This window comes from Mus musculus, chromosome 2 (assembly GCF_000001635.26).
Source record: "Mus musculus strain C57BL/6J chromosome 2, GRCm38.p6 C57BL/6J".
Taxonomy (NCBI): domain Eukaryota; kingdom Metazoa; phylum Chordata; class Mammalia; order Rodentia; family Muridae; genus Mus; species Mus musculus.
Genome location: NC_000068.7, coordinates 39,193,414 through 39,218,439, shown reverse-complemented (window position 1 = coordinate 39,218,439; position 25,026 = coordinate 39,193,414). Strand labels below are relative to the sequence as shown.

Genomic DNA, 25,026 nt, shown 5'->3' with positions numbered 1-25,026 from the left:
AAAAATCTAATTTTGAGATATTGTTAGTATATGGCTAACTAAAAGGGAAGGTCAATTTAGAGACAACTATTACAGAAATACATCCTTTGTTTTTGGAACAGGGTCTCACTATATAGCTCTGGCTGACCTGGAACTTGCTAGGTTGCCTAGACTACTTTTAAGCTCAAGAGAAATCTACTAGCCTCTTCTCCCAAGTGCTGTGATTAAAGTCTGTGCCTGGCTATAGAGAGATACTGCTTTGTTGATGGTGGTAGGCTTGTTTGTTTAGTTGGTTGGTTTGGTTTTTCAAGACAAGGTTTCTCTGTGTAACAAGACAAGTTTTCTACCTGTCTCTACTTGCATTGTAGACCAGGCTGGCCTCAGACTCATAGAATTCTGTCTCCTGAGTGCTAGAATTAAAGGTGTGGGCCACCACATGGGACTAAAGATAGACTGTTTTATGTGGTAAGAATATGACAAAATCTTAAAGATGTCTGAATGGAATTTGAATGTCTGAATGATTATTTTGAAGGAATACTCTTGAGAGATTTTTAAGGGCAGTAAAAGGGAGGTTTTAAAATAATGTTCTGGCAACATTATGGATCATAGACTGGGGTGAGACATGACTGTCAGAAATAGGTATAGTGGTGAAGGCTTGTAATACCAGCACCAGAAGGTAGAGTCAGGAGGGTCACAAGTACAAGGTCTTCTTCAACTATGTAGAGAACCTGGACTACGTGAGACCCTATCTCAAACCAACAACAACAACCATATGTATAATATATATTCTATATATTTATAATTTTGAGGGTCAAGAGGGAACAGGGAGTTGGGGGGCCGGGGGCAGAGAATAGAATGGGAGACCATGAATGTAAATTTTGAGGAAGATATAGAGAAGAGAAAGAGGATTTCCTAAGAGTGGGTCCATGAAACTGTTATTGTCTGAGGATTAAGAATTAGTTAAATGTCATCACGCACCATCTTCTGAGTGGAGAGAGCGCCCACAGTGGATCAGAAGGTGAACATGTGGAGCAAGTGGGCATGTGGTTGGATGCCTACACTGAAGTCATGGGTCTCTGGGAACTGATCTGGGGCACAGATACAGCCTTCAACTGCCACCCACATCTGCTCACTGGCATGTTGGCCAAGTCCTCTGGCTCGGTGGCAGTCCTAGGGTGTGTAGTCTGGCTTTCCCTTTTACAGTCTGAAGCCCCTGATGCCAAACAAGTATGTGAAGCTGAAGGGGGCAGGGGCGGGGGATAACTGCTCTAAACCATGCTGCACATGCTCACAGAGGCAGGACACCATTCTCAAGGCCATGTTCAGCAACCATGTGGAGGTTCTCACAGATACCAAAGGTTGGGTGCTGAGTAACTAGAGTGACTACCACTTTGATACAATCCTCAACTACCTTGTGGGACAGGTCCATGCCACTGCCTGAGTGTACCAGAGAACTCGGGGAACTACTAGGTGAACCCTGATACTACCTGGTAGAGGGCCTGATTGAAGACTGTCAGCTGGTGCAGCAGTGTCTTTATTGTTCTACCTGGTCTGGAATTTGCTGTGTCGGCCAGACTGGCCTTAAACCCACAGAGATCTGCTTCCCCCTCCTGAGTGCTAGAATTAAAGACTATGCTTAGCTTCCGCCTTACTTTTTGAGACAAGGTTGCACTGAACGTGAAATTCACTGGTTTGTCAGGCCTTCTGGCCAGTGAGCCCAAGGACTTGCTCACCTCAGATTACAGTGTATGCCATGAGCTTCTCACATGGATGCCAGGAATCTGAACTCAGCTCTTCATGATTGTTTGATGAACTTTATTGTCTGGACTTTATTGATTTCTCTCCAGTCCCACTTCGAATTATTTTTAGAGCAGTATTACCAACTATAGAAATTTAGGAAATAGATCACCAAAAAAATAAAGCATCAATTTTTCCAGGTTTGTGTGTTTGCATGTGTATGTCTATTCACTAAAATGAGGCCATGTTGTATGTACTGTTTCATATACTCTTTTTATTTTTGACATTGTTAGTAATTGATATTTTTCTATGTCAATAAAATTTTACTCTTAAAAAAAAACAGAATTAACTGAACATGATAGGGGACGGTACTAATTTGCCCTGAATTTGAGATAAGATGTTTTAGGTTGTGACTGTTTAGAATAGTAAGAGAAGCCAAGTTTTGCACAAATCAAACAATAAACAAAGCTCTGAGGGTTTGGGAGAAGGAGAGCCCATGTCTTGCCCATGTCTTGCCATGGCTTTATGAGGCCACTGCAGTGGAGTTGCTGGCTTACAAGGGTATGTGTTTCAGGGTTTTCTTCATTTTGTGGGTACTTGATAGGGACTTACCTGCTACTTCTGTTATTTGTTCAGCTTTGTAGTACTAGAGATTGAAGCCAGGACCACATGATTGTTAGGCAGTTCTCTGCCACTCAGCCATATCCCTAGCTATAAGCTCCTGTTCAATCGGAGATGAAAGGTACTGCTTAGGGACATTGCTGTCTAATCCTCATTTGGGATCTACAGAACTAGCATTCATAGGAAACAGTTATAATCTTACTCTACTAGTTAGCATACCAGGGTTAGATGAAGGATAAAGAATCCTGTCTAAGTAGTTGACATGTCTTCTCGAGGCACTCAAACTTGGAAGTTGACAAGGCTTCTTGGTGATGTTCTTTGGTTTATGGCACGGAGTATGGAACGGAGTGTGGGCCAGTTACCAGAACTTGCAGTTTGGGAGTCATTATGGACTATGAGATCCAGCTTCAATTGGGTACAAATGCCAGCATATTGGAATGTGGAAACTGTGGAGCCTTTCAGGATTCCATTAGGATTATGATCTGTTTCAAAACATTTCTTAAGTGATAACTTGTTTTATTACAGAAAGGATTATGGGTATTTTCCAAAGATGTGTTCAATCGAGTAGTAAAAAGAATAAATAAGGAAAAACAAGTCAGAAAATAAGTTAAGTTGGAACCAGCAGTGAAAACATGGAATAAATGCTGCAATGGCCGGGACTCTTTCTAAAAATTAGACACTTAGGCATTCTAGAAGCTGACTGGCTAATATTAGACCATGAGTTTTTTGTTTTTTTTTTAAGACAATGTAAGCCAGGGGCTACTCAAGGAAAGCACTGTCCCTGATAGAGGGAACAGAGGCATTCCTTCTTAGGTCTTCCCTACAGGTTTGGTCAATCTCTTGTGTGTCATGTTTATCGTCCACACAGTAATACACTCCATGGAGGCTTTATTCAGTAGTGAGAACATGTTACTACAGATTGGTTGAATGACATTAAAGTATAATTCAGAAGAAAAGAACAGGTGGAAAAGGAAAATTACTTTTAAAATTACTTTAAAGCAAGTCCTTGGAAGCCATGTGTGGTAACACACACCCAGCACTCAGGAGTCAGAGGCTGGCAGATCCCTGAGTTCGAGGCCAGCCTGGTCTACAGAGAGAATTCTGGTCTACAGAGTGAGTTCTGAAACCCTGTGTTAAACAACTGTCATCAGAAGAAAATGAGAAGGAGAAAGAGGAGTAGGAAAGGAAGGAAAGAGGGAGAAGTAGTAGTGGTGGTTGTTGTTGTTGCCACCATTCTTGGTGTTCATGTAATTTTATCAGTTATTAAAGTGGAAGAAAATTTGCATACTAATAAAATACTAATAAAATGAATGTACTTGTTTATAAGTCTAGAGAGAATATTGGATATTGTAAGACATCTTCAGCTTTTTCAGAGTTGATGGATATTTTGATGTTATAATGATAAGAACACCACTATATAAATACATAGAATTACAGAACTTTTTGAGAAACTGTTAGAAATTCTGGTTCTGTCTTAATTCCAAACCAAAGTTAACTTATTTAAGAAATGAAACTAAAGCCAGACATGGTGTTGTATGCTTTTCTGCAGTGTGCTTATACTGACTGCCTTGCCCAAATGTTTCCTTATGGAGACTGTTTTTATTACCCTTCATTTTCCCTGAAAAGCTTGAGGCTAACTGTAAGCTAACTGTAAGCCTAGGATACTTGTTAATTCAGCAGTGCGGCCAAGATCTGACCACAGTTCATTCTGCTCCAGTAACCTCTGTCCTAAATCAGTTTTCTGTACTTTTTTTTAAAGATAGTTTTCTTTATTAACATTTCAAATATTATCCCCTTTCCTGGTTTCCCCACCAAACCCCCATCCCATCCCCCCTCCCTCTGCTTTCTGTACTCTTAATAGACATGAAAGAACTGCTAGCCAGAAGGACTCCATTTATAGACGAGAGGTGCATACATGCTTTAAATGAGAGCACTACTCTATACCTAATACTTTCCTCCACTAAGAGGTAGCCTTTACTGCAGTTAGAGTAGAATCCATAGTTATGGCTATAAATCAGTTTATGTTAAATTTAAGCCAAAAATAATTCTGGGTGATCCCAGATACATTAAAAGAGGATGGAAAAAAAGAAGAAAACATGTTGGAGAACCCTGAGGGAGAGGCCATATTTCTCCAACTCTCCTCATTCCTGCTGCTAGAGGAGCAGAGTGCCCAAGACTCTGCTGCAGAGCTGTGCAGGAACAGCACAAAAGCTGAGAAGCACAGAAGCCATCTCTTTCTTTTAATTGTTTTATTTACTGAATGTTTTGACAATTGTGTACCCCTGGCTGACCTAGAACTCACTATGTAGACCAGGCTGGCTTTTGTCTCCCAAATTCTGTAATTAAAGATATGTGTGCTCCCCACCTCCCCCCCACCCCTGATAGGTAATTTATTTTTTTATTTTTATTTATTTATTTATTTATTTATTTTTATTACATATTTTCCTCAATTACATTTCCAATGCTATCCCAAAAGTCCCCCATACCCTCCCCCCCCACTTCTCTACCCACTCATTCCCATTTTTTTTTTTTTTTTTTTTGTCCCTTGCATTCCCCTGTACTGGGGCATACACAGTTTGCGTGTCCAATGGGCCTCTCTTTCCAGTGATGGCCGACTAGGCCATCTTTTGATACATATGCAGCTAGAGTCAAGAGCTCCGGGGTACTGGTTAGTTCATAATGTTGTTCCACCTATAGGGTTGGAGATCCCTTTAGCTCCTTGGGTACTTTCTCTAGCTCCTCCATTGGGAGCCCTGTGATCCATCCAATAGCTGACTGTGAGCATCCACTTCTGTGTTTGCTAGGCCCCGGCATAGTCTCACAAGAGACAGCTACATCTGGGTCCTTTCGATAAAATCTTGCTAGTGTATGCAATGGTGTCAGCGTTTGGAAGCTGATTATGGTTTTAATGTGTGTGCACTGATGCAGAGGACAACTTGCAAGAGTTGCAAGAAGTCAGTTCTCTTCCTTTCACCGGTGGGCTCTGAGGATCAAGCTTGGTTCTTTAGTGTTGGGAGCAAGTACCCTTAACCCACTGAACCATCTTTTCTACCTCCAGTAAAGCCATCTCTTTTTATTGTTGTTGTTTACCTCCCTGCTTAAGGAACTTCCCAGCAGGATGGAATGTTTTAATCCTTTTTTAATTAGATTTTTTTTCATTTACATTTCAAATGCTATCCTGAAAGTTCCCTATACCCACCCCCCACCCGCCCTGCTCCCCAACCCACCCACTCCTGCTTCCTGGCCCTGGCATTCCCCTGTACTGGGGCATATAATCTTAGCAAGACCAAGGGCCTCTCCTCCCATTGATGACCGACCAGGCCATCCTCTACTACATATGCAACTAGAGACACAGCTCTGGGGGTACTGGTTAGTTCATATTGTTGTTCCACCTATAGGGTTACAGACCCCGTTAGTTCCTTGGGTACTTTCTCTAGCTCCTTCATTGGGGGCCGTAAAGCCATTTCTAATCATCTTAGAGACCTCTGGTGACAGCATTTAGTGTACAGCCATTTCCTGTTTCTCCTTCAATCACAAAGATGTCAAATTTAGATGTGTTTCACAGTAAGTAGCCTTCCTTGCTTCTGGAAAGAGGCGCCCTGCTGACAAGCTTTCTAAAGCACTGTGCTGCTCTCACACAGGCCAGCCAGGTTCACTTGCTTCCTTCAGTGGTGAGGAAACTGAATCCCAAGACTGTGCCCAGAGAAGAGTACCTCCTTATACAAGAACACTCCCTCTCATTGTCTTTTACATTTTTATTTATTTATTTCATGTTTTTGGGAGTTTTGTCTTCATTTATATATGTGTACCACATACATGCCTGGTGCCCCTGGAGGCCCTGGACTGGAGTTACAGATGATTGTAGATTGTGAACTGCCACTGCTGTGTAACTCCAGACCACGAGTTTAACAGTTTATTTTGAAGATTGTTTTTAAAAAACAATAGGCAAGCCGGGTGTGGTGGTGCACGCCTTTGATTCCAGCACTTGGGAGGCAGAGGCAGGCGGATTTCTGAGTTCAAGTCCAGCCTGGTCTACAAAGTGAGTTCCAGGACAGCCAGGGCTATACAGAGAAACCCTGTCTCGAAAAACAAAAACAAAACAAAAAAAAAATCAAAAAAACAATAGGCAATCTGAGAAAAAAAAATTGCATAGATGATACTCATTAAATAAACATGCTCATTAAAAAAAATGTAATAATTAAATTAGATGTGGGTGGGGTCTATGTTCTCTTCTGCAGCTCCAGAAATGAGTTCTGTTGTCCTTCTGGTTCTAGAAAAGGGAGGGGAATCAATGGCAATTAAAGCTCCCTGTAATAATAGTTTTTAAAGGAATTGTATATAGCTGGATTTGTGTACACTCTGTAATCTTAATGCTTGCACAGTGAGGGCAGAGGATGGGGTCACATAGTCTGAGATGATTGAGGCCCTGCCTCAAACAACAACAGTAAAAGAATTGTGTGTAAATGGAATCATGTAGTATGCATCTAAGTCCCTTGAAATTAATTCAGGTTGTTGTATATCAATAGTTGATTTTATGTGAACTTAGTGTGATTCTTGGGTCATATGGTGAGTATACAGATTTAAAAAAATTTTTTTTTTCTGGAGGTGGGAGATAGGTCTATTATGTCATAGGCTGGCCTGGGATTCTTGAATTTCTGATCCTCCTGCTTCTACTTCCCATGGTTAACAGGTGTGTGCTTTTATCTGCTAATTTAAACAAAAATTAAATTTCTTTTTATTGAATATATTGTACAGTTGTCTTTCCTCTCAAAAAGGAAGGCTTTGAGGTTGGAAGCTCCAGAATTGGTTCAGAGATTAAGAGCACTTGTTGATCTTGCAGAACACCTGGGTTTAGAACCAGCACCTCATGGTATCAGGGGATCTGTAGGCAGGCAAATGGTACATGCAGGCAAAATACTCATGCAATAAAATGTTTTTTAAAGGAAATTTTTTTTTTTTAAATTAGTCCTTGGGGTTTAATGTTTTTGTTTTTGATCTTTCATTTTAAAACTTGTAAAACTTGGTATTTTCTTCCCTTTCTCTTTTCAGAGGCTATGTGACTATGTTTGTGATCTGCTCTTGGAAGAGTCGAATGTTCAGCCAGTGTCAACGCCAGTAACAGTGTGTGGTGACATACACGGACAGGTAAATTTCACAACGAAGTTTTAGGACTTGTACTATCAGTGATCCACTTGCTTCCAACTTGTGCTGCAAAATAAACAAAACAAAATCCAGCTGATGGTTAGGTGGTGTTAGTCATGCCATGAGTGGTTTCTGGTTCACTATACTGGCAAATAAAAGCAATGGTCAAATATTTCATAAACTTTTTTTGAATTCCACTTGTGAAGTATATAGATTGCTGTGTTGCTCTGTAGAATAGTGTGGGGTATTCTGTGTGGGTGGGAGATGCAAAATATAAACATAGACACTCATAGTAATTAGTTAACATAAGATGATTTGATTTTAAGTACTTCCTTCTTGATCATTCAATTGTGTCTTATTAAAATATGCTAATTTCTTTAGTGAGAATGAATAACAAAAGTTCAGAAGAGAAATATTGCATAATTTTATAGCAAGTCATTGGTAGAATGAGATAAAAAAGATTTAGAGGACCTGGTGGGGAGCTGGCATAAGGACTGAAGGAGCAGAAGGGGATTGCAACCCCATTGGAAGAACAACACAGGCTGGCCTGACCACCCAGTTCTTCCAGAAAATAGACTACCAACCAAGGAGTGCACCAGGAGAGATCCATGGCTCCAAATAAATATGTAGCAGAGGATGGCCTAACCTGACAGCAATGGGAGAGGAGGCCTTTGGTTCCAGGGAGGTTTGATGCCCCAGTAGGAGAGGGTGGGGGGGTGGGGGAGCACCCTCATACAGGCAAAGGGGAGAGAGGAGAGAGGATGGGGGAGAGAGGGTTGGTGTCGGGGTAACCAGGAAGTGGGATATCATTTGAGATATAAACAAATGGAATGATTAGTTAAAAAAGAAAAAGATTTAGTTAATTTTTTTTGAGATTGTAGAATAGAGGCTGCTTTATAAATTAAATAATAATAATTTAGCTACCTACAAAGCTATTTCCTTTTTGCTTTTTCAAGCACTTTTCTAGACAGTGGCAGTCTGCCTCAGCTGCCTAAGTACTAGGATCATAAGTAAGAGCTTCTTATATTTGTATTTCGGCTTTTTTTGGTTTTTATTTTATGTGTATGGATATTTTTTTTCTGCGTGCCTGGTACCTATGGAGACTGAAAGAGGGCATTAGATTTCTTCAAATACTTTTAACTTTTAACTGTTAACTTTTTTTTTCCATTTTATTTTTTTAACTTTAAATTTTATTATTTTTAATTGTGTGCATGTTGGGTAATGTAATGTGCATGTGTGTGCAGGAGCCCTTTGAGGCCAGAGGAGTTGGATCTCCTGGAGTAGGAGTTACAGATGGTAGTGAGCCACTTGATATGGGTGCCAGTAATTAAACACTGGCCCTCAGGAAAATCAGTACGCACTATCAACCACTGAGCCATTTCTTTAGCCACCACCTTTGTTTGGCTTTGTTTGTTTATAAGAATTCCAAAGCACTGACTAGAGATTAACTTTGACATTAGATTCTGTTAGTGTTCCACCTCTCTTCTAACATTACCTGACTTTGTAGAAGTTCATCACTGGGTATGCTGTGTATATAAATTGTAATTGGGACTGCAGGACCTGGAATATGTTAGGAACTGTCACTCTACCACTCAGCTGACTATCTGCAGTGTCTCTTCCTAATGTGATAGTGTAAAGGGGGAAACGTGTTTAGTTTGTCCCTGAATAGAGGCTGCTTTATAAATTAAATAATAATAATTTAGCTACCTACAAAGCTATTTCCTTTTTGCTTTTTCAAACACTTTTCTAGACAGTGGCAGTCTGCCTCAGCTGCCTAAGTACTAGGATCATAAGTAAGAGCTTCTTCTTATATTTATTTGTATTTCGGCTTTTTTTGGTTTTTATTTTATGTGTATGGATATTTTTTTCTGCCTGCCTGGTGTCTATGGAGACTGAAAGAGGGCATTAGATTTCTTCAAACTGGAGTCTGGCATTACAGATGGTTGTTAGTTGCCTTCCAGGTGCTGGGAACTAAAGCCAGGTCTTCTGGAAGAGCAGCTAGTGCTCTTAACTGCTGAGTCATCTCTCCAGCCCCTCTTTTGGTTTTTTGAGGCCTGAAACTTGGGATCCTTCTGCTTTAGCTTATTAGTGGTAGCATAACAGGTGTGTGCCCCCACACCATATGACCTACCTAGACTTTTTAATTTTTAATATGTAAAAAATAAATTTATGAGATTGCAGTCTTTAATTTCAGGATCAAGTTATATGAACGTATTTGCAGTAACGTCGTGATGAGAAACATAGGCATTATGATCTAAGGAATAGATTATAGACTTCAGCGCTCAAAAATATGTGGATTTGGCTATATAGTGGCTACTGAAGCTACTTGAGCTTGCACACAGACTCTCTAAGTGGGACCTACAGACCTTGCAAGTGGTAAAAGCAGTGGTGTGAGAGTGTGTGTGTGTGTGTGTGTGTGTGTGTGTGTAAAACTTATAGTGCACAGGGTATGATGGTGTACACCTTTAATACCAGCACTCTGGGTCTGGGTCTGCCTGGTCTACATAGTGAATTCCAGGACAGCTAATGGCTAAGAAGAGAGACCCTGCCTCAGAGAACCAAATAGAAAAGAAACAACAACACTTCTTGTGCTTTACTATGACTGAGGAGTGACACCAGTTTTACTTAGGATTGTCCTCACTTAAGCAGCATATTAGGAACTCTTGGAGCTGGAGGATATACAGCTCTTCACTGCTCCGTGGATGTGCGAGGAAGGCAGCATGTGTAAAGCTTGCTGCTGCATCTCAGAGATGTTTTTCTCAAGGAAAAGTGTTCATGGCTAATCATGAGTTGAAAAAAGCTGCTTTTGGGCCGGGCCGTGGTGGCGCACGCCTTTAGTCCCAGCACTTGGGAGGCAGAGGCAGGTGGATTTCTGAGTTCAAGGCCAGCCTGGTCTACAGAGTGAGTTCCAGGACAGCCAAGACTATACAGAGAAACCCTGTCTCGAAAACCCAAAGAAAGAAAGGAAGGAAGGAAGGAAGGAAGGAAGGAAGGAAGGAAGGAAGGAAGGAAGGAAGGAAAGAAAGAAAGAAAAAAGCTGCTTTTAGGGGACACTGGGGTGGGGTCACCTGCATAGAGGAGAAGTGGGAGTCTGGGGGAAGGATTGTGGGAGGGAGTGACCAGAAGGGGGGGCAGTGAGTACGATGTAAAGTGAGTGAGTAAATAAATAAATATTTTAAAGCTGCTTTTTAAAAAATCTAATACTGCTTTTTATTTGAGAGAAAAGTGACAAACTGGTTCCTTAGGCTTGGCTATTTGTTAAGATGAAGCACATAAACTAGTAAAATGGGTTTTTTTGTTGTTGGGTTTTTTTTTTGGTGGGGGGGTTGCTTTTTCGAGACAGAGTTTCTCTGTATAGCCCTGGCTGTTCTGGAACTCACTTTGTAGACCAGGCTGGCCTCGAACTCAGAAATCCGCCTGCCTCTGCCTCCTGAGTGCTGGGATCAAAGACATGTGCCACCATCACCGGGCTGTAACATTTTTTTTCTTAATATGGGGTCTCACTATGTGGCTCAGGCTGGCCTTGAACTTACTATGTATGTAAACCAGGCTGGCTTAAAACTCCATCCACCTTTGCCTCTCAAGTACTGGGATTAAAGAAATACTTTCAGGTACTACAGTGCCTGAAAGTTTCTGATACTTTTAAAGACTTTTCTAATAAGTGAGATGTTAGTGAATATTTTAGTGACATATAAAGAAGTATCATTTCATATTCCTAATGACCAATATATCATTTACTCAAAGCAGGTGGCAGTAGTCTGACCATATTGTGGTATGGTGTTACATTTATTCTAACATGATTTTAGATTTTAGATTATGAATTTATTTTTCTTGCTGGATTAAAAGTAGAATAAAATAAAAATAGTATTAAATGTAGAATATGCTCTATTATATGAAAATGCTAACACACACTGCTCCTCTTGGTGAAGCAGAGGCAGGAATTGCAAATTTCAAGGCTAACCTGGGCCCAAGTTCTCTGGAAAAGCAGCCAGTGCTTTGAACTTCTGAGCTCCCTCTCCAGTTTCTACCAATTTATTTTTCCCTTCGTGAACTAAAATTTTTTGAGACTTCTAAGTGCTTTTTAGGTTTGGGAAATAGATTCTTGGCAGTTTTACATATAGCTTCTTCTTTCAAATGTAAATATTTGAAGTCTATAAAATTGTTTCTTTACATATCTTATTCCAAATTTATCTTACTCGTGCACAAGAATTTATAGTTAGCATATATTGCTTTTCTTTTACAGTTTTATGATCTTTGTGAACTGTTCAGAACTGGAGGTCAGGTTCCTGACACAAACTACATATTTATGGTATGTAAACACTAGTAATGCCAAATGCTTATTTAAAATAAAAGGACCTAACTTATTACATGCAAGTTCTATAATAATTGCTATTTAAATGTATGAAAAGGTGAGTCTACTTTTCTATATTTTGTCATGTCTTCCAGTTGCATGTAATTGCTATATTTGTAAACCACTATATAAATAGGACTGCAGTAATGGCGAGAGGACCCCATAGAACCCCTATTTTAGTCTGTAAGTGGATGAATACGTGGCAGGTATAGTTTGTTATTCCATACTTTTCCCTAATACACACTTGCTATTATGGTGGAATTTTTTTTAATTTATTTATTAATTTATGTATGAGTACATGGTAGCTCTTTTCAGACACACCAGAAGAGGGCATTGGATCATTACCCTGGAACTCCTAAGTAGGCCAAGCTGGCTCACAGAAGTCCCAAAGTTCTTTCTGCCTGTTTTCCAGTACTGGATTATTAGAACATGACACCATGCCTTGCTGTTCTGTGTGGGTTTTGTGGATTGAGTTTAAGTATGGCCTCATACCTATAAAGGTATCCACTAAGCTACCTTTCCAGCCCATTAATACAAATATGTGTATGAGTATTTTGCTTATATGTGTGTCTGTACCACATGTGTAGCTTATGCCTGTAAAGGTCAACAGAGAATATTGGATCCTCTGGAACTTGAATTATAGATGGTTGTGAGTCACATGTGGGTGCTGGAAATTAAACCCAGGCCTTTTGCAAGAACAAGTACCGTTGCAAAGTTCTCCTAATTATTATTAGTATTTTGTTTTTAAAATGTGTTTTTTTTTTATGTTTATGGGTGTTTTGCCTACATGTATGTCTGTTTACCACATGCATGCTTGGTGCTTGTGGAGGCCAGAAGAGAGTGTCAGATCCCCTGGAACTGGAGTTACAGATGTTGTTAGCAACTATGTGGATGCTGGCAATAGAACTTGGGTCCTCTGGAAAAGCAGTTTTGCTCTTAACTACTGAGCCACCTCTCAAACCCTATTATGATTTTTTAAAGCTATTTTCTAAATATTGGTATATTACTGGTCTAAATCAGACATTAGTTGGAAGTGTAAATACTATTTTGTATACGTAGGGTTTTTTTTTCTGTTTTTTGTTTGTTTGTTTTGTAAGGGGTCTTACTATGTTGTCCTGGCTGACCTGAAGCTCTCTAAGTAAACCAGGCTTATCTCTGATTTATTGTATTGACAACAGAATCTCTTACCGAGCCAGAAACTGGGTTTCAGTAGGCTAGCCATGTGGCTAGCTTCCAGGCGCCACCTTCTCAGGCCCCAGTGTTTGTTAGAGGCAGTTGCAGCCATCTTTTTACATCCACATCGGGATCTCAAAGTTCCTCAAGCTTACAGAGAAATAACTCCTGTTTTTAAATCATTCCTTAAGAAATTATGTTTTAGGACTGGAGAGATGGCTCAGCAGTTAAGAGCACTGACTTCTCTTCCGAAGGACTTGAGTTCAAATCCCAGCAATCACATGATGGCTCACAACCATCCTTAATAAGATTTCATGGGGTGTCTGAAGACAGCTATACAGTGTACTTACACATAATAAATACATCTTTAAAAAAAAAGAAATTATGTGCAGCTGTTTATTGTTGTTCTTTTGGGCTATTATGCTATTGTACAGTTTGTAACTGTAAACTTTTACTTTACAGGGTGATTTTGTAGACAGAGGTTACTATAGTTTGGAGACCTTCACTTATCTTCTTGCACTAAAGGCTAAGTGGCCTGACCGTATTACACTTTTAAGAGGAAATCATGAGAGTAGACAGATAACACAGGTGTATGGATTTTATGGTAAGACCTTCTTTTCTCTGATTCTGAGTGGTGTGTTACTTTGGGGGAAGTTGTATAAGTCATATATGTACTTTGTTTTGTTTTTTGCTTTACTCCACATTTTCCCAGTATGAAAATCTTGCCATATTGTGAAAGGCTGAATGCTGTTCCTAAGGCTGTGGTATACATTGGTTTTTTTCGAGACAAGGTTTCTCTGTGTAGCCCTGGTTGTCCTAGAACTCACTCTGTAGACCAGGCTGGCCTCGAACTCAGAAATCCGCCTGCCTCTACCTCTCAAGTGCTGAGATCAAAGGCGTGCGCCACTACTGCCTGGCTGGTACATCTTTTCAAATTAGTGTAAAAAAAAAAAAAGAATGTAATCTTAAATTTCCCACTTTGGAATCACTGACTGCTTGTTAAAAATGCATATTGTGGGTCTATGAGGTGACCTAGTGGGGAAAGGCACTCACTGCTAAGCCTGATAACCATAGTTTGTTTGCCAGGGCCCACATGGTGGACTGAGAGAAACTGACTCTTAAGGTTATTCTCCAACCTCCACATGTGCATTCTGCAGCATAACTTCCAATATACACAGAGAATGAATAAATAAAAATTTTTTTAAAAAATTACTATATTATCTTTAATCATGTTTAGATGTTTGTGTGTGTGTGTGTGTGTGTGTGTGTACGTGCGTGCGTCACATGCATGTAGGTTCAGGTGTTTTTAGAGTCCAGAGGCATTGGATCCTCTGGAGTTCCAGTCATGAGTTGCCTGATGGGGTACTGGGAATTGACTCCAATCATGGTTCATTCTTAACTGCTGAGCTATCTTTAAAAAAAAAAAAGTAAGCCTGGCGTGGTGGCGCACGCCTTTAGGCCCAGCACTCAGGAGGCAGAGGCAGGCGGATTTCTGAGTTTGAGGCCAGCCTGGTCTACAGAGTTGAGTTCTAGGACAGCCAGGGCTACACAGAGAAACCCTGTCTTGAAACCCTACCCCCCCCCCAAAAAAATGTAGATTGCTGGATGTCACTTCAAACATTGTAATCAAATTCAGCATAGGACCCTGGAATCTACTGAAGGTGGATGCTGTACACATTATACACTGGGGTTTTATCTGCACATGCCCCCTCCACACGCCTTCTCTCCTCTTCTTTGTTTTGGTCAGTGTGGGCGATTGAATCCAGACCCTATGTATTCTGGGGCTGGTATTCTGCCACTGAGTTGTATCCCCAGACCTTCCTTAGTGCTGTGTTGTGTTCTTAGCCAGCTTTCTTACTTCCTTAATCTTTTGGTGGTTTTGTTTGTTTTTGACAGGATGTCTCCATAGAGACATAGAGGCCCAAAGTGGCCTAGAAGTCACTGTCATCCTGGGAGGCCTTGATGCCATGATCCTTCTATGGCTGTCTCCTAAATGCTAAGATTTTGGAATGTTTGGAAAACATGAGATTTCTTGAGGATAAGACAGAAATCTAAACACAGTTATGTTTTATATGTACAATATATAATTTTGTTATATATTATAAAATATAATTTTTATACATTATCTATAATATATAGTCTGAAAGTAATTTTGTATAATACCAATTGAGTATCTCTAATCTGAAAATTCACACCCCCAGTCATCATCTGTAAAGTCTGAGACTTAGAGCACCACTGGGACACTCAAGTTCAGATTGTGGATCTGACACGTGAAAGTTTCAGATTTTCGATACTTTTGTTTTATGTGGGGGGGCGCATGCCCAGGGCATACAGACTAAGCACTTTGTCAGGAAGCTACACCTCAAGCCCCAAACTGAAATCTGAAATGCTATGGGACACAAACCATTTTTTTTTTTTTTCTTCCTTTTTCTTTCTTTGATTCTGGAACTTTGAGACAGGATTTTGCTACATGGATCTGGATGGGCTGGAATTGTCTGCTTGGCCAGATTGACCTTGAACCTTTCTGGCAGTGTTACTGCCAGCCTTAGTCCCTCCCCTAAATGCCTGAGCACTCATAGGGGAAGAAATAGTTCAGATAAGGCATATGAAACATTTGTTTGTTTATTTGAGACAGGATCTCATTCTGTAGCTCAGGCTAGCCTGGAATTCACTATGTATCCCAAGTTAGCCTCAAAAGTTCAGTAATTTTCCTAAGTCAGTCTCCTAATGACTGAACATTTAGTTAGTTAGTTGCCTATTTATGGACAGGGTCTCATTCTGTAGCCTAGGCTGGTCAAAAAGTCAGTATCTGGTCCATAATGACCTTAAAATTTTGGTAATCCTTCTGCCTTAGTCTTCCAAATTCTGGGATTATAGATGTATATCCTCTGTTTGTTTGTTTGTAGGTTTTTTGTTTTATTTTGTTAAGTCAGGATCTCCCTATCTAGCTCTGGCTATCCTGAAGCTATGTTTATCAAGCTGACCTTGAACTCAGATCTGTCTGCCTCTATGTCATGAGCATTGAGATTAAAGGTGTGTGCCACAACGTGCTTGTTTTTAAGGAATATTGAAATAAGCATTTAAACCATTTGTGTGTATGTTTACTTGTGCTGATGTACTTGCACCATGGCCAAGTGTAGAGGTCAGACACAATCTAAACAGTTTATAGTAGTTGGTTCTTTTCTTCGAGCAGGTAGGTTCTGGGGGTTGAACTAGGTTGTCAGGCTTGGTGGCAAGCCTGAGATTGTATCCTAATCTTTATCTTATTTAAAAATATGTAAGTGTGTGTGTGTGTGTGTGTGTGTGTGTGTGTGTGTGTGTGTGTGTGTGTATTTTAACTTGCTCACCCTTGCTTCCCTGGATGGCCCAGAATTTCCTATGCAGACCACCACCAAATCTACCTGCCTGTGCCTCCCAAGTACAGAAATTGAAGGCATGTACCACCACATCTGTACTTTATTTAGAATTTGTTCATTTTTGCCAGATATGGTGGCACATACCTTTAATCCCCTTGGGAGGCAGAGATAAGTAGATGTCTGTGAGTTTGAGGCTAGAATGGTCTATCTACAATGGGAGTTCCAGGATAACCAGGGCTCTTATTACACAGAGAAAACCTGTCTCAAAACAACAAACCAAAAAGAAATTATGTGCATTTTTATTTTATGTGTCTGTTTGCTTGCAAGTATGTCTGTGCATGATGTACATACTGTAAACTGAATACAGCCCTTTGCAAGAACATTAAATGGTCTTAACCACTGAGCCATCATTCCAATCTCCCAGTTTATTTTCAGTCTCCCAATATTTATATTTATTGTGATTCCATTGTAATTGAGGTCATTTATAAAATTTGCCGTGCATGTTATTGTGATGCTTAAGAGGTTTAGCGCTTTCTTCCAGCATTTTAAATTTTAGACTTAGATTATGGATACTCAAAAATATATGTATAAGAAAAAAAAGAGAAATGTTTTATGTGTGTAATTATACCACTGCAGTCTTCAATGTAGGGCAAAGGAGCAAAACGGGGAGAGGGTGTAGGATCTTTCATTCAGTATGTTTTGGCTGAAGAAAATGCTAATGGTACCAAATTTGGTTTTGAATTTTTTCTTTTTTAGAAGTGTGTTCATCTAGTAGTTTTATTTAACAACAAGATAAGTAGTTACTCGGGAAAAAGATAATTTTATTTACCATGGGATTTACAGGGATTTAAAGCCATAAATAGCTATTAATTATATTGGTTGCTTAATTCATACTGATAAACATACATTGGAGGCTTGAATTTTTTAATTACATTTATTTGTGTATGTGTGTACACGTGTTCATGTCTCCTGTGAATGTCTGTGAGAATGCTGGGCTGTGGTAGCTCCGGGACACAGGAACTTACTCTCGGGACTCAGGAAGCAGAGTGGATCTCTTGAGAATGTATGTGCACGTCTGTGTGTGTATGTCAGTGGAGGTCAGAGGACAACCTGAAGGACTTGGTTCTTTCTCTACCATGTGGATTCTGGGGTTCAAAGTCAGTCATCAGGCTTTGGGACAAATGCCTTTAACTGGTAAGCCATCTTCCTGACCCTTCTGAGTCTCATCAGTTCTGCCTGTTAGAACTTGACTAGATGCAGAGTTTAGTTGCAGTTTTCAGAAGATCTCTCAAGAAACAACCTTGCCCTGAGGAAGAGTGAATAGGAATTACTTGTGCTCCTATAATTAAGGGTTCTCAAACTTATTTGATTTGATTACCCTCCTAGAATAAGGCATTCATATTAAAGGAATGCACTGTTTTATAGAGTTATTTGGTGTTAACATAACTGACTGAAGCATTGATTTGAGTTATGTGAAATCAATAATTTGCTTCCTCTTGATAGCATTTTTATCTAGAGTCCTTCCTGGAATGAAAAGGATTATCGTTTCTTTAGAGAACATAGTATTTAAAGATTTTTTTATTATTTTTATTTTATGTACATGAGTGTTTTGCTTGAATGTTGTGTATGTACCACATTTGTGCGCTGTGCCTGCAGAGGCCAAAAGAGAGCATAAGATCCACTCCCTGGAATTACGGATAGTTTTGAGCCCTATGGCTACTGAGAACTGAACCAAGATCTTCCGCAAGAGAGTCAAGTGTTCTTAACAGATGAGCCGTCTCTCCAGCTCAATCTTACTTGTATATATGTATGTGTGTGTGTACCCTAGAGTGAACTTGGACTTTATACATGCAAGGTGCTTAAGCACCTGCCACTGAGCTATATCCCAGTCTTCATCAGGATATGCGTATTGTTAGATAATAGCTTTCATTAATGAGAACATTTCTGTTTTCTTCACAGATGAGTGCCAAACCAAATATGGAAATGCTAATGCCTGGAGATACTGTACCAAAGTTTTTGATATGCTCACAGTAGCAGCTGTAAGTTTTTGTGAATCTCTTCAGAGCCTCAGATAGTTTTCGTGCCAATAACATTACATGTTTTTAGCAGTTGTGGCCATTTACTTTGTTTTAGTATTTATTGTTGAATTTACACATGACTAAATTTGAGTTTATTATTATCCTTGTTATTCTTTTTTTTTTCTTCTAGTTAATAGATGAGCAGATTTTGTGTGTTCATGGCGGTTTATCTCCTGATATCAAAACACTGGATCAAATTCGAACTATTGAACGAAATCAGGAAATTCCTCACAAAGGAGCATTTTGTGACTTGGTGTGGTCAGATCCTGAAGATGTGGACACTTGGGCAATCAGTCCCAGAGGAGCAGGTTGGCTATTTGGAGCAAAAGTCACAAATGAGGTAAAGATAACATTTTTGGAAAAGTAATTCTTTGATTGGTAAAAGAATAATGGTGAGCTCATATATTAAACTCATAGCCTAATTTATTAAAATTATGGTTGTTATTGGATATCAGATATCTACTGTAGTTGATTGATTTATGCTTCCTGAATGGTTCAATGAGATTATTAGTGAAAGCACCTATTCCAGCATTATCTGCTGATATTATTAAATTAATAGTTAAGTAAAACACCAAAACAAGATAGACAACTTTTTTGTTTGTTTGTTTTAATGGCAGGTCATATATCCTGAAACATACATATATTCTGACAGTCTAATCCTAGCTTAGTTCAAATTTTATTTTACTTATTTTTTGTTTAAAACAATTTTTAAGCTTTCTGTTTGCTTTGAGACAGGGTGTATGTAACTCTGGTTGTCTGAACTCACTGTGTAGACTAGGCTGGCCTCTAACTCATAAAAATCTGCCTGCGTCTACCCCCACCCCACCCCCAGTGCTGGGATTAAAGGTGTGCACCACTATGCATGGCATAATCTTTATTTTTTATTTTATGTGTGTAGATGTTTTGCCTGTATCTATGTTTGTGCATCATGTGCATGAAGTACTCAAAGAGGTCAGAAGAGAGTGTTAGATCTCTTAGGACTGGAGTTACAAGTGGTATTGAGCTGTGTGGTAGTTGGGGATCAAACCCCTATCTTCTGGAAAAGTAGCCATCACTATTAACCACTAAAACATCTCTCTAGCCTGATTTAAAATTTTAAAATAACACACAGGAGCTAAGAGAATCCAATATTGTTCCAAGGTATGTACTGGATCTCCATGAGTATTGGAAACATGAACCATTAGGATGAACAATTAGACAGTAATAATATAATATAACTTCTGTTAAAAATTTACAAAACATATTATGATTATAATCTTTGATTTCTCATCATATACAGTGCTGGCTGCATGAATACAGCAACAGTTTTAAAATTTAGGAACTATTTGCTAAAACTTTAGGGTAAATAAGTTACAAATAAGCTATACACAGAAATTCTGACATCTATTTTATGGCTACAGCTTTATCAAATTATGAACCTACTTGCCCTATACCCGTAAAAAACAATACATATATCAAAAGAGCCAAGTACAAGCCTATGGACAAGTAACATTCACAGACACAGGGATGATGTTCTGTCAAGATATGATCCAACATAATGGAGTCAGGTGCTGGGGCCATTGGTTTGTCCCCAGTTATGGAAAGATTTTACCCAGTCTGGACCTTTTTCTTTTTTAGGTTATAAAGAAGGATAATTTCTTCATGACATGCAGTAAATCCTCATATAATAATATTAAAAGTAATGTTATTATGAAGTTATTAAGTAGAAAACCTTTGCTTTGCAATAGATAGTAATTATGTAATTATTTTCTCCTAGAAATTTCTTTTTTTACCTGATACAGTTCATAACTGTAGGTGGTACAGGCTGGTCTCAAACTATCAGTTCTCCTAGCGTTTTCTGTAATGTTTCTTTGTTTGTTTGTTTGTTTCTGTGTGTGTATATATACATGCTTGCACACACATATACATGTGTTCAAGAGATGTGAAGAACTTATAGGATTTGTGGGAGTCTGTTTTTTCCTACCGTGTGGGTTCTGGGATCGAATTCTTGTTATCAGACTTGGTGACAGGTTCTTACTTACCTGTCTACCAACGTACCCATCTATTATTACTATTATTGTTGTTATCACTACTATTACTACTATACTATACTACTATACTGCTTCTATCACTGTTTAAAGATGTGCTGTCTCTGTGTTGCAGAGGTAGGTTTCAGACTTGTGGACACAAGTGACCCTCCTCCCCACCTCCCAAGTAACTAAGGGTACAGGTGGTGATCACTGCACCTTCCTCAGACACTTGTAATTGTGGACCTTTTACTTCAAAATAGACTTGGGCCAAAATGACTGGAAATTCTGGGGATGAATATAGACTGGGGTTTAGAATCATGATAACTTTATTCGTGATAACTTGCTGCTTGGAATGGTTATTAAGTACTTGGATGAAATACTTACAAAGCTTTTCTAAATTTCAGTTTGTTCATATCAACAACTTAAAACTCATCTGCAGAGCACATCAGCTTGTGCACGAAGGCTATAAGTTTATGTTTGACGAGAAGCTGGTCACAGTGTGGTCTGCTCCTAACTACTGCTATCGCTGTGGAAACATTGCTTCCATCATGGTCTTCAAAGATGTCAATACGAGAGAACCAAAGTTATTCCGAGCAGTTCCAGATTCAGAACGTGTTATTCCTCCCAGAACCACGACGCCGTATTTCCTTTGAGGCCTTTGCCATCCCACTGGCCCACTTTTTGCCCTCTTTTACCCCAACTTTCTTGTACCCTCTACAATATACTTTTTATTGAGCACTTTGCTGCTGAAATGCTGCCTCTTGCCTTTTTTTTTAATTTTAAATTATCTAAATTTATTGTTTGTTATGGTGTCAATAGCAGTGTTTTTCTATCAGTTTTGTCACTCCTCCTACCCCACCTTGGACTCGTTTGAGAAGACTTGAGAAATGTCTTAATACTCACATTGCTGCATGTAGCTCTTGCTTTTTTGCTGTTCTGGGGAGACAGGAAGCATTTCTTTTTTAAAAAAGCCAATTGACAATGACTTGGAAGTCCTCCTCATTTGTATCAGCCAGCCTTCTGTTTTTGTTTGGTAGGATTTAAAAAATTTCAGCAGCAAAGTTGCCCAGTGGGCAGGATGGACTGCATATGCCTGAGTCGTGTACCCTTGTCAACCCGGCTGTAAACCTCACTGTCCTTTGTTGGATGATAATTTGATGTTTTAAAAGGGTATAAAATAAATTGGTCTAAAGGGCTGCCCTCCTTGTTGTGTTTTTAAATTTTAGTTAAAAACTGCTACAGCTATGACTTTGTACATTAAGATAATTGTACTGATCTTTTTTCAGAAATCTTGTATTTTTTAATAAAATAATCTTAAAACCCAGATAGGTTAAGTGTTAGAAATTTTAAACAACTTACATTGTTAGCTGAAAGTTTCTTTTTCTTTCTTACTTTTTCTTTTCTTTCTTTTTTTTTTTTTCTTTTTCATTTTCTTTGTTGAGTTTTTGACCCTTTGGTTGAGTTAAATTTCAATTGAAATTCAATATTTTTTTAAAAAAATCACTAAATTGTGCCTAAAGAACATAACTGCCATATTAATGTTTTTATTTCTATAGTATTAGAAAAACATTTAATACTTGTAGCATTGATGTGTTGATTTGATACCAGTTGAGTAGAATGTGCTCAGTCCAGTTTACACTCTGTCATGAGTATCATCAAGTAAACACATGTACTTTTCAATAGCAAGCATTCTCTCACTGTAACCCTTGACCTTAACTTTTACAAAGTATTCAGTTTTTAACTGCAATTTTAAAGGCTGAACAATCAGAACCCTTGTGTTTGTGAAGTATAATCTGAAGCAGATTATTTAAAGTTTAAGAAGAAACAGACTGTTCTCTTGTGAAGGTCTGTCATACCATATTTCAGCTTTGTGTTTGTAACTTGACTATCTAAAGGGTTGTGATGATCAGTTCTTGATATATAATTGTCCATTAATAAGGACAAGTATATCATTATCTCTTATGACTGTACTCATAGATGATTTTGGGATATACCATCTTATGAAATTGTTGGTATCCCTTTATAATTTCTTGTCATCCTAGGAAATCCATGTGAAGTCGATTGATAAAGCACTTTAGCATCTGTTCAGGTAGTTTTCAAAGCAACTTTTCCCCTTCAGGATAAGAACTTCCAGGTTATCTAAAAATGCAATAAAGATCTTAATAGTCTAAGCTTCTTGGCAAATAATCTTTCATCAGGGTTTCTTTTACTCAATGAGCACAATATTATTTTGATTTTATTTGTCCCCAACCACCCACCTCCTTGTACAGTTTTTAATTGTGTAGCTCTGTGAAAAAAGTGGCTGAGACATTTGATACACACACTTGAACTAATAGTGGATCGGTAGCTTTGTGCTACTGTCCTAACCCCAGTGTAATTCAGGTGGAAAGGTATTTTTATCTCACAGGAATATGTAGCTATGTATTTTACTAATTGTGAAACACTGGAATTAATGATGCAGACAACTTGGTGTGGTTTTTGAACAGCTCTGCAGTATTTTCTTGATCATGTTACCATGAATTGTATTTAAGTGCTTGCCCTCCTGCTTTTAAGTTGTACCAGTTAAACCAGTAACTCTCAATCCCCTTTCCACTTCACACTCCTTAGCTTAGTTGATGTAGTTGTTTTCATTCTCCTTGTAATGTGACTTATTTTCAAGTCATGGTGTACTGCATTTGTTTGTCACTAGCTGGGCATGTGCCAATAATATTCTGTCCATTCCTTAACTGCCATCTCTGTTTTGCCTGACTATTCTTCCACTGATAATGGCTTTGGGGCATGGAAAAAGTAGTTTTTGCTATTAGACTTGTGAAGGAAAGAGAGAGTGAATGAATGTATTGGACTTTGTAAGCCTGAAAAAGAATATTTGGATCCCTCTACTAAACAAGGGCTATGTATTATACAGAGTAATCTTGTGGGAGATACTTGCAAGCCAGAGATCTGTAGGCGAGGGAATCTGCTACTCCCTGTATCTAGGCCGAATGTAAAATCCCTTATGTTGTATCAATGGAGCTAAGAACTATTTTTATTTGCCTGTGATATTCTTGGTTTCTAATAAAGTGTTCTAGGCTCCAGTGAGAACTGTCTACTTTGAATTGCCATCTCCTCCCTTTCTTCATTGGCTGATAGACTCTTGGCTAGCTTTCCATAGGTCAATGCTTCTCCCTGAAGAATCTCATTTCTTTAAATGTGTTCACTCGTGCGTGATCCTAAAAAGCCTTGACTACATCTAATATACAGCCTGTACCAGCTCCTGTTCTATCTGGATATCTAGAACTGTTGGAAGATTTTGACATCTTAAATGCTGAGTTTTGCTTTTGAAATAAGGTTCAAAATGTTCGTTGCATTTAAGATCTGTGTGTGTTTGCTCTGTAACCCCAGCTCCGGGTGTTGGAAAATGCCTGTACTGTGAAAGCCTGCCATTGTCAGAAGTAGAATCACTTTTGTCAGATTCCAGAAAATTATGTACAGAGTTAAAGAGATTTAACTACAAGATTTATCTACAAGAATCCAAATCTTTCAATGTCACTGTTTTCTAAATGCTAATGTTTGTAAAGCACCTTCAGTTCTTTGAATGAAAGGTGCTGCATTCCCTCGGTGTCAATTAATAAAAAGATTATAGGAAGTTTGTGAAAAATAATTTTATCTCATGCAGTATACAGAATTCCCTGAGAAGAAGGTAGCATTTCATGTAATTTATGTGTTCAAAGAAATGCTAGCTTTTTCACTTGGTTGCCTGACTGGTAAATAGAACTAACCTTTTTTCTCCTGCATTTGCCTATGGGCTAAGTGTTCCAGTTTCTTAAAAGAAGTATTTACTGTTCAAGCCCAGATCCTGTGCTCAGTACCATGCTTCATGAAGTCGTCACAACTATTTTAATTGTATATTTAGAGTTGTGGTAATGAAATGAAAGTAAGTTAATCAAAACCAATAAGAAACATTTGAAAAGTCCCTAGAACAATGCAAGTTTCCTTCATTGCATGAATATATGCCTTTTTTATGAGAGTAAGCTTGTGCTTAGATTACTAACATGGTCCTTAACTAAACAATGTATGAGGTTTATATACAATTTCCTTTATGTATTTCAACAAAAACATTTATTGTATAATATATGCCACTCAGGGAGTACCTAATCATTATTAGGTATCTCACATTTTGTATATAAATGAGAGTGGAATATATATATAAAATCAAACATTTTAGGTAGATGCTAATCATGTCCTATTTTTCAGTGCTGAGGAAAGAACTCAGGTCCTTGGGGCCTTATGCATGCTAGGTAAGTGGTCTTCCAGTGAGCTACATTCCCAGCTCAAGCATGTCCTTTTTATTTGTTTGTTTGTTTGTTTATTGGACTTGGTGGAGTGGTTGAGACAGTCTCACCATGTAGACTAAACTGTACCTTCCAAGGATTTAAGACATACTTCACCATTCCCACCCTGCCTTGCTATGGATCTCTGCCTATGTTGCTTCCTCACTGCCCAACACAAATGAAGAAATGGGATTGGAGAGAACAAGTAATTTGTCAAGGTCACAGGAGAATTGGAGCGTGAACCCTGAGGGCACATCACAGTGCCTACTC

The 25,026-nt window shown here is 38.8% G+C and overlaps 1 protein-coding gene across 3 annotated transcripts in view; it reads left to right on the top strand.

Annotated features, from left to right (window-relative positions):
* Ppp6c (protein phosphatase 6, catalytic subunit) overlaps positions 1-24,071 on the top strand; it is a 31,981-nt gene extending 7,910 nt beyond the window's left edge. Inside the window, exons 2-7 of one of the 3 annotated variants that reach the window (XM_006498256.4) lie at positions 7,387-7,482; positions 11,723-11,788; positions 13,466-13,607; positions 18,319-18,398; positions 18,568-18,777; positions 20,851-24,071. In XM_006498256.4, the coding sequence (XP_006498319.1) occupies positions 11,786-11,788; positions 13,466-13,607; positions 18,319-18,398; positions 18,568-18,777; positions 20,851-21,099 (684 nt within the window). In that variant the 5' untranslated portion in view covers positions 7,387-7,482; positions 11,723-11,785 and the 3' untranslated portion in view covers positions 21,100-24,071. Of the gene's footprint in view, positions 1-7,386; positions 7,483-11,722; positions 11,789-13,465; positions 13,608-17,263; positions 17,554-18,318; positions 18,399-18,567; positions 18,778-20,850 lie in introns of those variants that run through there. The other 2 variants (NM_024209.3, XM_017319227.2) reach the window with 2 other exon arrangements.
* The last annotated feature ends 955 nt before the right edge of the window (positions 24,072-25,026 follow it).